At 43.4% G+C, this 15,766-nt stretch overlaps 1 protein-coding gene across 3 annotated transcripts in view; it reads left to right on the forward strand.

The window, feature by feature from the left end:
* LOC135921923 (sodium-coupled neutral amino acid transporter 7-like) overlaps window positions 1-12,479 on the forward strand; it is a 58,058-nt gene extending 45,579 nt beyond the window's left edge. For all 3 annotated transcript variants that reach the window (XM_065456332.1, XM_065456333.1, XM_065456334.1), the window contains one exon: window positions 900-12,479. In XM_065456332.1, coding sequence (XP_065312404.1) covers window positions 900-1,123 — 224 coding nt within the window. In that variant the 3' untranslated portion in view covers window positions 1,124-12,479. The remainder of the gene's footprint in view (window positions 1-899) is intronic.
* Window positions 12,480-15,766: the final 3,287 nt, after the last annotated feature.

The following is a 15,766-nucleotide window of genomic DNA, read 5'->3' on the forward strand; positions in this document are numbered from 1 at the left end:
TTAACGTGCATATCTGAATACACGGGTTACTGCTTTGTTCCAAGAGGACCACGGTTTCACCTAGAAGCGCAAGTTGAAGCTGAAAGAAATAGCCATTTGTAGGGCAGGTTGGGCAGGTTTTTGAACTTTTGGCATAATATCTATAAAGATCCATTTGAAACAACTTTTGGGAGAGTAAGATAAAATGGCCACCTGAAACTAAAACTGTGATGTGCTATGCCGTTCTAGATGGTGTAAGAATGAGATTGCAGATGTTATAGGCAAAGCTTTTATGTCTGCATATATCATTTGCTAGATTTTACTGTTTTTTGCATAACGTCTGTACTGCTGAAAACGAGGGGAACATGATTGACCCATAAAGCAATGCAAAGTTCCAAATCACTCTGTATTGCACTATTTCTGTGGTGTTCATATGAAAAAAAAATCTGACAGACAATTGGAAAACTGCTTGAGGGCTTCATTGATATCCGCAATGTATGAAACAGATTTCCAGTGTTCTTTTTTTAGTCTCTAATATGTAAACCTTCACTTTATTTAAGTAGATGAAAACCTATGCAAAAGTGTCCTTGCTTATCATAGCTAAAGCGAAACTTCTTGATTGATCAAAGAATATGTAACTGTAAATGTGACTCGCAGTCATCTCTGGTGCAGTTCAGCAAGTGCAGAGTAAAATGATGCACAGTGGAGTTTAGACAGTTGTTTTAGAGGAAAAGCATGACCCTTGGGGCTTTTCCATCTTTTGTGACACCACAGCATGAACATGCAGATATAAAAAATGTGCACTTACATTTTTTGGTGGAAATTCTTAGTTTGTTTTACTAGTTTGGTCATTAAGTGTTGCATTGCATTGCTTTTCATTCCCATACTCAAATGGTTTCCTATTTTTTCTTTTTACCTAGGTTTGTGCCTGTTGTTTGTCTCCATCAAACTGGACGGGTCGTACTATTTTGCCAAGACTAAGTGGAAACTGGCAACAGCAGTGCTGTGCGTGGCACTGGGCATGTTTGTCTTTGGCCAAGTACTCACCATGTCTATAATGGACGCTGCTTCAGGTCATGGGCAGGCTGCGGACGTTCAGCTCTGTACAGTGCCAAAGATGGTTCGCCTGTATTCTTACTTCTAGTACAAGGTCCAGTTCGAGTGACAGGGAACTTAACCACAGGTCTTACAACACATGCTGTGGGTACTTAAAAAGTGCAACGGAAAGTCATGGATGAAAAACTCATGCTGCTCCTTTGTTGTATTACTTTGTTTTGTGGTTCTTGCATAATGTAGCCACTTGGGCTAATGTCAGGCCTTGGGTAATGCTCTGAAGTAAAAGAAGCACAATGGAATTTCATTGTATACATATACTCTGTTAGGGGCATCATGAATGCGTAAGCTAGTCTGTGTATGTTCACATCTTTCAAAGTATATGGCTACTTTGACTCTGTGAGAGCCTCCGTGATATTGTTTTAAGTGATGCCTATTTACTCATATTACGTGATATACTGTATCTAGTATTATGTATTTGCTCATCTGTCAATGGCGGGCCCTAGGCAGATTTTATTTCTTAGATTTTACCAAATGACAGTCTTCAGTGATGTTGATATTTAGCATGCGCTAAAAAAAATAAAAGAAAAGAAAAAAAATTGTGTGGTTGCATTAAAGCGATGTCTAGTGCTTGGATCATTGACGCTAGCCCAGGTGACTGGAATACTACTACCACAGGTGTGCCCAAGGATCTGCGTCAGCGTATGCCAAGCCTTTTCACGGTACCCATCCCCTTCCACATTCCCATCTGTACCTTCTCAGCAGCCTCATGTTTGCTTCGTGCATACCAGCTAGTTGCAAAGCCTTGAAATGTCCTAGACAGCCACTGAACTTGTTCAAGCATGAAGGAAAGCAAAGCATATTTAACTATTTGGCACTCTTGAAATTCATCAAGGAGTGTGATACTATTCTAATGTACTCGTCTTTCACGGTTATTTTTGTGCTCTGTGGGACACCAGACATTGATAAATTGATAGGGTTTATTAACGTCCCAAAGGGCAACACTGGGTCTATAAAGGGCACTGTAGGCGCAAACCATTGGATTAAATTTTCCATCTGTTCTTAATATGCACCCAGAGCTCAGTATGCAAGTGTTTTTGCATTACGCCCCCATAAAATGCTTGCACCGCGGCTGAGAGAGCATCAGATGTTATAAGAAAACCTAGCAACCCCCACATGGCAAGCCATAAGTTGAGGTTACACACTTAAGACTACTACTAGTACTGCACTGCAACCAAGGTAATGGGTCAGCTTGTCATATGTGTTCAGCTTCCACATATGTTTTGCGTAATAAAGCAATTGTGTTGCAAGTTTTGGCAAGCTGGCATTTCGTGTCTGATACCACTTGCTGGGTGGGGGTGCATGTACATATACTCAGTCTTATATTTAGCAGGCAACACTGTTCATGCTTGCAGGTTTCATGGTAAAGTATTTTAGGTCCGCAATGCTTCAGTGGCAATGACTTCACATGTTAAGATCAACATATGGTGTTGCTGTCACAAAAAGTCGTACAGCTTTCTTTTGTTATTATTATGCAGCTTGTGATATGCAGCACGCAATGGTTTGGTCACAGGTGCAAGCAATGTGCTGTGGAAGGTGTGCAAGCACGTAGCTCGGCAGGGAAAAAGAAAATGTACAACTCGGGTGAATTCAGTCGTAAAGTGGTTAAATATGTGAAGCACTCTGTCTTAATTTCTTCATGTATTATGACTGCAGTGTGAGGTGTTAATAGTGCTATGTCAGAGAATGTGATGGCTTTCATACCTTCGGCCTCCTATATGTGACAATTTTTAATTGCAAATAGTGGCAGTGCAAAAGATGTTCTAGCTTTCACATTTTTGGCTGTGAAATATTAGTGCTATTGACAGTTCGGAATGGTAAGGGGAAAGCATCCCACTATTTCTTCAAGTTCATGGGAACATGCTATTCTGCTTATGGCATACCATTTCATTGTGCTTTTGGCAGACATGAATACATGTAAAGCAGTACATGTAGCTTGCTTCAGATTTATTATCGCCACGTTTGACATCACAGCTGCACAGAAGTGCTGCACTTTTTTTTATGGTTGTCAAATATGCCCACCATGTGTCTCAGTTGATATTGCCTTCTGCTGCTGAAAAGTGGTTGTGGGTTAAACTTTTTATGGGTATGGAATGCAAAAACAGCTATTTGCAATGCTCTAGCTGCACATTAAATGAGTGCCAATGCAAAATAATTACCTTTTCTTGAACAGATAGCTTTCAATTCCTCAAGGCTGCAACAAGCACAGTAGGATTTCGTTATAATGAACCTGCATATAATGAACTGCTCATGCAGAGAAACACTAGTCTCTATTAACTCCCATAGGTGTCCATGTATGTTTGGTCATGATGTAGTGAAGATGGCTGTTGTAGGGGAAACAGATATGTAAATGAAAAAAATAAATGTCTTCACTATATCCAGAATGACATGAATAGTTTTGTCATAGAAAATAAAGTGTGGTCACACTCACCATGGTTTTGGCACAATGTTTCAGTCACAATGACAATTTGTGCGTGCACTAGCTGTTCTAAATTCTTATCAGTGCTTTCTTGATAGAGAAATGGTCGTAGTGTCCATTTGCGTGGTGATAGCAGCCTGTGAATCTGTGTCGATAAAGAGCAAATTTGTGCTCTTTTCACTAAGAATCAACCAACTGCACTTAGAAAATTTTTATCATTGTTACAAAATGGCAAAATCGTGAAGTGCAGCTATAGCGAAAAATTTTCTCAGCCTCGAAAACTTCACGACAATGAGGTTCTATTGTATTCACACCATCTGGAAATTTAAAATGTGCACGAAGTGCACCATGACTTCGGCCATGTGGCAGGATGTGTAATCCATGTGGCAGGACTTCGGCCATGTGGCAGGATGTGTGGCAGGATGTGTAATCAAAATTGGTAGGTGGTGGTCACAGGGCAAAACACACCGCTGACATGTACTACTGTGAGCAGTATGAGCGGGAACACGTGAACGCACAGCAAATAGCCTTGAAATAGAGTTAGTGTGATACGCGGATGGCGCTGTCGAAAACAAAGGGAAAGGAAGGCGCTCATCCGCTAACTGTTTGCACTCCTGCCTCGCTAGTGTTGCTACGAAACTGCAGCTGATTGCGTTTCACAGGCCGCTAGTGATAAGGTGGTTGCAGCATACAGAGCATGGCAATGTGTTGCTTACAGTTCTGCGCAAAATCCCTCTCTCTCTTTCTCTCTATGATACGCACGGGACATCTGGCAGTGATACCGGCTTGATGCTATAGCGCCTGTAATAGCATTCATGCACAGGGAAAAGCAGTATTGTTTTTTTTTACTTATTTTGCTGTATCCTGGTTCTCATGAACGGAGAGAAGTTACATGCAGAAGTCAGTTGAAAAGTCTTTATTGGGTGCTTGCAACATGGCAATGAACTTTGAATGCACGTAAAAAAAGCACCCCATTATATAGGCATTAGTTTGCCCTTTTCTTGCGTTTGGTGGGCTAATAAAAGGTCATGGCTCTGCTGGCTTGAATGATGGCCTCCATTCTTTCTGGCAGAGACCCGTAGAGAGCCTCGACCAAGGCTGTGTCACCTTGAAGAAGTTTCCACTCTTCTTGTATAGCTTCCCACTGTTCATCAGCAGTCGCCAAGTCCAAGGAGAGCATGAAAAGGTTAGCCTTCATACAAACATGCTGTATTATGTTCATGCCTGCACCCTTCGCACACCACTCAAGGTGCATTACCCCTTGTTCATCTAAAAGACGTGTCACGACCTTTGCTGTATGCATAGGAGACAAGTCCTGTTGGAATAGATAGTACCCATACGGGTGTGGACCATTCAATGCATATGGGATCATCTTTTGCTCCAGCAGTATGCAATACGCCACACTCTTAAATCTCCCAGAGATTCTTGCAAGGGAACTTAGGCCGTCACTTGAAATAGCTGCTCATACGTTTACTGACGTGCATCCACTTGTGGCCGCCTCCTTAATGTTCTACGGACAGGAACGTGTGTTCTCCATGCAATACTTTTCTGCTGGTGCCAGCAGCTCGAGAAAGTAGATTCGTCGGAGAAGACTACATATTTCCAATACGTCACCCTCCAGCTGCAGTGATTGACAGCGAACTTCAGGCGAGCAGTTTTGTTAGCAGCTGTGAGAAGGGGCTTCTGAGCGGTGATGCGACTTTGGAGTGCGAATTCCCTTAATCTTGCCGTAACATGCTGTCACTTATATTTGCCAGGTCAAGACTACTGCGCACGTCCTTTGCGTTTTGAAATGGCTTCTCATTGAGTGCAGCAACAATTTGTAGCTCTTGGTCCATCGAAGTGGCGCGGGGTCGCCTCTTGTGTGGTGCACCCTTAATGCGTCCTTCATCTCTATATACTTGGACTACCCTGTTGATGGTTTTCAACTGGCAGCCTGTCAAGGCAGCAATGTTGCGCTGCATGTAACCTTTCTTTGACAATTCTACAACTTCTTGCCGCTTATGCAAAGGCACTCGCGACATCATTAGGTGCTGAAACACAGATTACTGCTTGGCACGTACAGCCGTGGTCTACTTTGTAAGCATATTCTACGTAAAATAGTTGTCTCAATGCTCAGCCAACACCACCTAGATATAAGCAAATCCTGTGTATCACGGCAGGCCATGTCACGGCAGATCCCTCGGTATTTATGTAGCCTGATGGATCTTTGGATGTGGCTGCACGCTCTGATACGAACTCGTATCATCGCTAGCGGCCTGTGACGCGCAATCAGCTGCCATTTCGTAGCAACATTAATGAGGTGGGAGTGCAAGCAGTTAGCGGAACTGCGGCACCCTTTCCACTTTGTTTCCTACAGCGGCCACCGCGAATTGCCCCACACCGGGTTGGAGGCTATTTGCTACATGTTCGCATGTTCCCGTTCATATTGCTCACAATAGTTCACCATGACTATGGCTCTGAAACCAGAGATCATTGAGTACTCCACAGGATAAGAGGGGAGAGTGAGAGCGGCTCCCTGCATTCCCAAAGAGGCAACAGCTAAGGACCAGGTTTGACCCATGTCAAATGCAGAGAAGCACAAAATGAAGGATGAAAGCGCCAATTTAGTGGCTCCCAGCCATCTTTCGACGATGTAGTCATTGTCTGGCTTTCAGCCACTGCACCACACTAACATACAACATATTGTCTCTTGCAGCTTCCTTGTAAGATACGTCAAATGTCCTGTTGACTGTTCACTGCTTTTTTGCTGTAAATGTACAGTTGACTTGATTTTAAGGTCGAGTCATTAAATTCTTTGCATTTGTGGCAATATCCTTGTTTTGTTGGTGCTTTTAAATACAGATTTTTACTTTGGGCCCTGGCCCTGTGCGTAATGCACAATAGCTTATGAGGATCATCTAGCAAAAGATAAGGTGCTCTGAATAGTGCTTCATAAGGTTGGATAGTGTAAAAAATTTCAACTCGAGGAGAGCAAGAGCTGGACTAAACAATTTCATTTAGGTGCATGTTAAAGAACCCCAGGTGGTCAAAATAAATCCGGAGTCCCTCACTACGGTATGCCTCATAATCAGATCATGATTTTGGCATGTAAAACGCCATACTTAAAAAAACATTTCGAAAAAAAATTGGAGGCATTTGTGTTTTGGATTTCATTTAGAGAAGCCATTCTTGCATTGGACAGTCCTATTAAAGAGTCACCTGACAGTGTTTTAGCATAGTCATTGTTTCAGGAAAAATTCTCTATGGTGGTGCACTGAATTTTCGTAGCTAAATCTCTGATACAGTGAGATAGGCACTTCATTTTATTTTTAAGAATACTTCTTGACGTACACGTTTACATACTTTTACTATTTTTTTGACATCTTTGGATTTCTCAGCATTTTCTAATGCAAACTAAGAAAAAGCTTGATATTGTATATAAATTTTATTAATGTCTCAATGTATCCAGTGTGCCAGAGACATCAGTACTATATGAAAGACCTTAGGCATGTATATTGCTGTATATGTGGTGGAAACAAGCATTCTAGCAGCATCCCCTCCCTCACTCTCTTTTTCTTATGCATATGGACCAAATAAATGCTCTGTAATGAATGGGATCATGACTGTTGTGGGCACCACAATGTGCTTGCCTATTTCCTTTTTGGTGGCTGTGATGCTCGTCTGGGGATATGCTCAATTGTTGGTTTATTGAGTATTCCAAATTTCAAGTCTTAGTGACTGCAGAACACAATGTTCTCTTTTGTTGAAATCATATTTTCATAAATGTTATTTTAGGAGTTTTTATTATGAAATAGAGCATCTGTAGTGTTTTTTGCCTAGTGTGCAGTTAGAGGTTCCATCTGTGGGTTTATTTGCACTTGCCTTAAAACACTAGCTTTGTTTATAGCAATGCACACTGAGTGGGTTAGGAAAGCTTCCCATTTGCAGACATTCCTGATAACGGCTCTGGAGCTCTTTATCAAAATGTGATGTACGGTGTATGGTTGTATGTGTCTGGTGTTGGTGTGAAATCAGTGTTTTTACCTCCCTTCTTTTCATCTGGTGAAGAGATTGTAAATTTTGGCAAATCGATAAGTTTCCACCTTGTAACCCCAGTGTGACATAAATTTAAGGGCAACAGAGGAATACAAAACTGGGGCTGTAAACATTGTTCCAGGTTTTTAGTGGGACTTTCAATGTGAAACTTAAAGTTAATGCTTCTGGAAAAGTCTCAATACATCAAACATGTTCTGCTCGCTGCCACAAGAATCAACACTTGCAATTAGACTTGTCAACATTCCTTGATACATGTCTAGCGATACCATGCAAATTCACCTTATTTCTGCCTACCCTGGGTAGAAAAAATATAACGCGAAGTCTCGATATAACGAACTTCAGGGGACTCCAGTAAATTGTTCATTATTTTGAAAGATTGTTATAGTGAAAGCCCTACAATTCACCATACCTCCCATCAACCCATCAGTTCATAAGTTGTCGCCATATGAGCTATCCACGAAAATGTTGCTGTTGGCTCTCGGCACGCGCTGCTGCTGTTTTCTATAGATTCCATTGCCACGCACTAGCGAAGCACCATATAACAGGAGTGACGCGCACAAAACAGACGCTGATGCCAAGAAAACTACCGACAAATAGGTAGCTTCATGTCGCCTCCATAGAGCAATATTTCTTGCTTTTTGTTTGTTTTTCACGCTCGTTACCGTGCACACCTCAACTGTCGCACTCGAGGCGGACAACCATGTCAAAGCGCAAGCGCACGTAAACGACACTGACTGAAAAGTGCAAAGTGCGACCGTGTGGCATCCCCGCGAGTACGAAGGTTACATTTCGGGCGTAGCTAGTACGGCCGCAGAAAGAGAAGTGGTTCTTGCGAGAGAAAGGAGGAAAGGCTGGCACTATCTTCTGCAACCCTTGCGGGAGCACGACTCAGTGCCAGCGGGGCAGGGGAGATGGGAGTAAAGGAGATAAAAGGTAGGAGGGAGAAAGATAATGTCGCCATGGCAGCAATGGAGCAGACCGGCAGGGAGGGCCCACTGGTTTCGACCGAAGGGGTGGGCTGGTGACAGACTACAGGAGGTGGTCCAGCAAAAGCTAGGTTGGGGCGGATCAGGAGGCCCGGGGTGGTGGGGTAGTCGTTGGGCTATCCGTCTTTACAGAAACGTCCTGCAGTCTCGCCGAGAGCCCTGACGAGTTGAGGTACTCGACGACACTGAGGAAGGCTGGTAGCTGGTTGCAACCAGGGAAAAGGAAGCATTTCTGCCATGCACACGGAAGCCCCAGGCGGTGGAATTCCTGCAGGAGTCGACCACAATGCTGCAGGTAAGCAGGGCCGGCCAGCAGGAGGTGCTCGAGTGTTTCTGGGTCACCACAGGAACCACAGGCTGGTGAGGTGATGATCCCAAGGCTACGGCGGCGGGCTGCTGTCAAATAGCAGCCAACTCTCAGGTGAAGCAGCAGCGAGGTATCCCTGCGTGGGAGGCTGTGCTGTGGAATAGGCCATGGAGGCCAGCCCAGAAATACCAGTTTGTCCAGGTGGCAGGTGATGATGTGCCAGCGCAGCCTGTGCCTTGTGAAATCTGCAGTCATTACAGCAGGGCTGAGGGGGACAGTGGAGTGGTGGGCACTTTTTGCAAGAGTTTCGGCCTCCTCATTGCCCAGGATCCCCACGTGCACCAGTAACCAGTGCAGGGATAGTGTGCACCCTGCCTCCTGCAGGGCCTACAGTCTCAAAGAGAGCAGTGCAACCCCCAAGGCTAGCCCTTTCAGGTCTCTGCAGGCAGAGCAGAGCTGCCTTGGAGGTGCGGAAGATGGCTGTTGGGGTCGCTGGCAATTCCTCTGCCAGTAAATCCACACCAAGGTGGAGACCTGCTACCTCTGCTGTGGTAGAGCTTGCATGTCCCGGAAGACGGCACAGCTTGCCCTTTCGTAGAGTGGGTGCAACACAGGCTGCTGTGGATGAGCCCGTGTCTGGCATCATGGATCCATCCACAAAGATGTGCAGGTGGGCCCCAAGTCTCTTATGGAGGAGAGAGGCAGCCGTCTCCTGAAGGACGCATGCTGGGGAGCATCTCTGGGAGATACCTGGCAGCTCCGTCGTGATGGGGACTGGTGGTCTCTGTAGTGGGGGTGGCTGTACAGCATTTGCTTGTCCCCTACAACTTCCTCATAGAAGTCACACAGCCATCCCAAGTGTGATGCAGGCCGGGAGCGTAGGCGAGTCCGGAGGGCTTGACCGTCTGCTGCATGGTGCAGGCGATCAATGTGTCGTAGCCCCTATTGCAGGAAGAGTAGCGACAGGGGCCAGGCACCTGCCTCGGCAAGAGTGGCAGCCACTTGAGAAATTCGAGGAATGCCAAGGCAGAGCCGGACTGCTGACCAATTCTGCAGCTCCAGCTTCTGAAGACGGGGTCGGGGCAGTTCCACCAGAGGGAGGGCATACAGCAGCCGTGAAGTGGCTGCAGCTTCAAAGAGCTGTAGGGCCCACCTGGTGGTACAGCCCTGTCCACGGGCAAGAGGCTGTGAGATTGCCTTGCGGACCAGAAGTGTCTGAGCGTACAGGGCCTTGGCAGCTAGCAGCCAGGTCAGCCTATGGTCAATACGCAGCCCCAGGTAGGTAGGTGAATGCCATGCTTCATGGGATCTGGACGCCCTCCAGGCGCAGCCGGGCAGCTGAGCTACAAGCTACTGCGAAACGCAAAAGAAAGAGCTGTGCTCAGAAAGAAGGAAGAGGCGCACCTCCATTGCTAGGCAGCACTTTCCCGGGCGGAGTATGCGCTCGCAAAAACTGATGCGTCGTCGCCTCCGCTCACCCGCATATTTTTTTTACTTCGGGCACCGTCTCGGGTTTTCTGAACCCATGTGCCGCGACGTTCGCTCTGCGCCTTGTCGTCTACTAACCTACTGTTTTGGCTACCGTGAAGGATACACGGAAATCTAAGAATCCCTAGATTTTGGAATATTGGTTCGTAGTACTGAGGCGTTAATAACATCACAGGTAAACTGAATAACGATCGTTATTCTGAAAAGTTCGGTATTCTGAAGATGGTAGTACTGAAATATTTTTACATTGGAATCTATAAGAAGTCAGCAGGGAATTTCTGAAAAGTTTCTTAATCTGAAAGTTCGTTAATGTAGTGTTCGTAGTAACGAGGGCAGGCACAACTTTGAAAACAGAAGTGTGGCATGTGCCTTAGTGACACTGTTCTTTGTATTCATTTTGTGTCTTACTGTGGTTCAAGTATGTTGATATATCCTCTGTGGAACAGTATGGTCAAATGTTTGCTGTGGATTTCAGATGACTGTTGAAAATAGTTGTTTCCTGCATTCTTGTCCTTGTGGCCAAAGGCATACAAAAGGTCTGCTGGCCCTGCTTGCATGATTCGCTGTGTGTAGGATTACAACCACATAGGCTTGGTCAAAGTGAAATGAGAAATGTTTTAATCTCCTGTTGCTAGTTCTCTATTCTGATTGCGGCTGCACATTCAAGGTTTATGTACTTTGTCAGGGAAATTCGGTGAAATTTATTTGGCAAAGCCAAAGGTTAATTACCAAATGGAAATAACTTCTTGGAGCCATGAGCAAAAAATGAGCCCATGGAAAGTGCTCCAAGCTCTGCGTTAGCTTGTAGGCTAGTGATATGCAGGAGATAACAAATTTGTATTTTTCGATATTATCAGCACTATTTTGTAGATGCCACATTCTACAGTTGACCAAAAATGCAACTCTTTATCAAAGACCCATGCAGTGACTCGCATTCTCCTCAATCTCTCAACAGTCTGTAGTATGACTGTGGGAGTTCAGACTATGTTATAAGCTGCTATGGCCATTGCATTTGACCTAACCTGTAACCGAGCAGCACTGCGATGCCCATTCTGTGATGCAGTGCATGCCATAGTTTGTTTTGGCCACTTATCCTATGTTTATCATTGCTGGAAGGAACACAAGTGGCCATGGCTTTGCATACTATCAGCATTGCCTAATGATTTGCAGTGTATAAGTGCAGTGCAAGCATGTTTGGTGTTGATTAATTCCTATTACGTGCATAACTTTACACAAGCCATAGGCACCATCTCCTTTGCTCATATGCCTCATGCTGTATGTCATGTGGAAGCTGTGTGCAGGTGGATATCTTATTGACCCAAGCTCAAATGAACATAAGTCATAATGGAAGGTTTTTTTTTTTTTTATGCCTATGCACCTTCATTTACTTGCCGTAAAATTTGCGAAAAAGGGAGGGAGGGGGGGGGGAGTTTAATAGTGTAATAGTGGCATCTTTCATTTTCCTGTTTGTTTATATTGAGATTTGTGAAAATTGGCTACACTTGCATGTTATTTTGTGTTTCCACTTGCATGTAGTGTCCAGGCAGATTCCACAAGACAAAAAGCACGCAACCACCAGCATGCAAGTGCTGTGGTGATGTGATGCTTGCAAGGTGTATGTATATTCTTGGCCATATGTGCACTGCTCATCTGTTAAGCTATGCTGATAGCATGCAGACAAGTGCTTTCGTGTTCCCGCCAGCATGACCAAGGCATTGCATCATGTTAGTCCCGTCATGATTGTATGCCACATACAAGTGACTTCAATCTCGCAACTCTCTGTATTGGTGACTGTCGCTCTGGCTGCAGCGGTGACCAAGTTTCAAATAAGTTTCAGATCTGTTTTATTTCATTGAGTAGCATTAAATGAATAGCATTGTAAAATAACATTTTCATTTACTCATGAGCTGTAAACACTTATTTTGCGCAAAAAATTATTGTAATTGTAGCTGTGCAGCAGTCACTGTGTCACCATAGTCAAAATGTGCAATAGTGAATACTGTGGTTGCATTCTTTATTTCTTGGGAGAAGTGATATTTAACCATATTTTCAGCTGTTATATATGTGTATGTGTGTGTGTGAATGTGGGCACATTCTTGATGTGGCTAAAATGGTGTTTGGAAATAAAGACATATTTTTTCAACAATCATTTGTTGCTGTATAAATAGCTTTTATTTTCCTGCCTTTTCTTTCTTTTTTTTTTCTTCTTTCAGTAGTGAAAATGTGGAAACACACCACATTGGCTTTGGATGTAGCTCTTCGATAATGCAAAGCTCACCAGGCTGTTCAAGAATGAATTGCATACATTGCCTTTTACAGTTAGAATCAAAAGCTTACAGATGATGAACTCCGAGAAAATATTTTGCAGCCTGGAGATGCGACCTGGTATTTGAAATTTCAGCCTGCACTAGTATACGCGAAAAATGTAGCATTGTATGTTTTTACTGGCTATGAACACAAACTGCATGGAAGGAAATTTTAAGTTTTTGCGAAATTCACAACCTATAAATGTTTGACACCAACTGTATGTGATACGAAGCAGAAATACTGACTTGTTTTTTTTAGAAAAACCTTTCCTAATACTACTAATCCCATGTTTATTTTGAAGGAAAAACAATGGAATGAAAGTGCAGATGTTGTTTGCCAGACAAGCACTTGGAACCCATTTAAGTTTTGGCACCGACCTCTGAATGGAAAAAGTTGTTATTTAAAGTAGCATTTTTTTACAGGAAGGTGTGCAAGGCACTAAGTGCAGTAATGGAAAAGGAATATACCTTGTATCTCTGGTGATCACTGTCTTGGATGAAATACTGAATTTGAGACAAAATTTTTACTGTTCAGTATTTATAGTGGTGGCAGACATAATTTGCATAATTCTTAATGCGATTTTATAGGAATAGCAGTCACCTTTATAGGGTGACTACATCTTTTTTTTTTTCATTTCAATAATAAAAAAAGAAAATGTTGAGGGTCACGTTTTGTAGAATTTAACTTGGTAGTACTACTCGAAGTAACACCTTTCGCTAAAAAAATTTGTGCATAGCTCTAGTTTTGAGATGCATAAACTAAAAACATGCTATGGAATGTAATGCTGTAGCAATGAATAAAGGGAAAATGAGACATCCACCTGTTCGTAGCAATTGCTACAAAGGAAACCCATACGGGTTCCTCAAAAGAAAAGCCTCATAGTTGAAGAAAAATTCGTCCTGGTCCGGGACCAGGACGAATTTTTCTTCAACTATGAGGCTTTTCTTTCGAGGAACCCGTATGGGTTTCCTATGTAGCAATTGCTACGAACATGTGGATGTCTCATTTTCCCTTTATTCATTACTTCTCTCCACCTTGCGGGTTTCCGCAGAACTACTACGTCAAACTCTTGCTTTTGCTTCGTGTTGTCGACAAATTCGACTTCGCCCTGCCATCTGCTAGCCGCCTGGTTAGTTCAGATGGTAGAGCGGCTGCCCCGGAAAGGCGGTGGTCCCGGGTTCGTGTCCCGAACCAGGACGAATTTTTCTTCAACTATGAGGCTTTTCTTTCGAGGAACCCGTATGGGTTTCCTTTGTAGCAATTGCTACGAACAGGTGGATGTCTCATTTTCCCTTTATTCATTACTTCTCTCCACCTTGCGGGTTTCCGCAGAACTACTACGTCTAATGCTGTAGCAGTTTTGTTTTGTGTACTTTGTTTTTCTGCAGCATGAGAACTGGAATTGCAATGCATTTTGCTGCATACTCCAAGCTTATTTCTTTAAACTGGTGTAAGGCAAATTTTTACAGAAGAGTTTATGCTTTAAGTACTGACTGACCTCAATTATGCAATTATAACATGCCCCCAATGTCAATAAAAATTTGTGCAATTTTGTTCGTCAAATTAAAGGTTACGCAAATTATGATCTCTGCTGGTGCAATGGATCTTTGTCAGTTTTGTCTCCAATTCCTTATTTTTAATGATCATTGACTGTCTTCTGGCAATGGGTGAAGAATGCTATGTGGCTGAGAAATTGCCCTTGATTGTTGGAGCTTTCTGTGAGAAATATATATCTATATATATATTTTTTTTCTTTTCTCTTTGAAACTTGCTTTTGCAAGCAAGTTTTGGCAGGAAGTTGAGGCCTAGCCATAAAATGGTTCTGGTCGCTTCTGGCTATGGCCTAATAATAGTGAGGTGGCAGAACAAAATGGTTTTCGTGTGTGACCCCCCCAAATCAAGTGCATTATTGTAGTAGAATAAGAGGAAAGGGCGATATTGAGCACTCGGACATTGATAACACAACCTGTTTGTCCGAATTTAAAGGATTCGAGAATGCCAAAAGAGGAAGTAATAAAAGAAATACTTGAAAAAATATCCGCCTCTTTACACCCTGTCAAAGTCCATGGATGTACATTTGATAAGTAGTACCACTACAAGCGACGTACACATACAATAAAGAAGCATCACGCACACACGTATGTTGAAGTGTCATCATCAGCCCATTTTATGTCCACTGCAGGACGAAGGCCACTCCCTGTGATCTCCAATTACCCCTGTCCTGCGCCAACTGATTCCAACTAGCGCCCGCAAATTTCCTAATTTCATCGCTCCACCTAGCCTTCTGTCGTCCTTGATTGTGTTTTCCTTCTCTTGGTACCCATTCTGTAACTTTAATGGTCCAACGGTTATCTAACCGGCGTATTACACGACCTGCCCAGCTCCATTTCTTTCTCTTAATATCAATTAGAATATCGGCTATACCCTCTCTGATCCAAACCAGCTCTCTTTCTGTCTCTTAATGTTATGCCTAGCATTCTTCGTTCCATCACTCTTTGCACAGTCCTTGTGCTCAAGCTACTTTGTCAGTCTCGAAGTCTCTGCCCCATATTTCAGCACCGATAAAATGCACTGATTGCACACCTTCCTTTTCAATGATAATGGTAAGCTTCCAGTCAGGAGCTGACAATGTCTGCCGTATGCAATCCAACCCATTTTTGTTCTATGAGTTTCCTTCTCATGATCAGGTTTCCCTGTGATCAATTGACCTAGGTAAACATACTCCTTCACAGACTCTAGAAGCTGACTGGCAATCCTGAACTCTTGTTCCATTGCCCGGCTATTCATCATTATATTTTTCTGCATATTAATCTTCTCTGTTAACGCCCTCAATCATTTGTTTTAACTCGACTGCAGTGTTGCTGAATAGAACAATGTCCTCGGCAAACCGAAGGTTGCCGAGACATTCGCCGTCGATCCTTACTCGTAAGCCTTCCCAGTTTAACAACTTGACTACTTCTTCCAAGCACGCAGCGAATAGCATTGAAGAGATTGTGTCGCCTTGTCTGACCCCTTTCTCTATGGGTATCTTCCTACTTTTCTTGTGTAGAATTAAGGTAGCTATGGAATCTCTGTAGATATTTTCCAGGGTATTTACGTAAGGGGTCTGTACTCCTTGATTACACAATG

The sequence above is a fragment of the Dermacentor albipictus genome, chromosome 1, assembly GCF_038994185.2.
Source record: "Dermacentor albipictus isolate Rhodes 1998 colony chromosome 1, USDA_Dalb.pri_finalv2, whole genome shotgun sequence".
Classification (NCBI taxonomy): Eukaryota; Metazoa; Arthropoda; class Arachnida; order Ixodida; family Ixodidae; genus Dermacentor; species Dermacentor albipictus.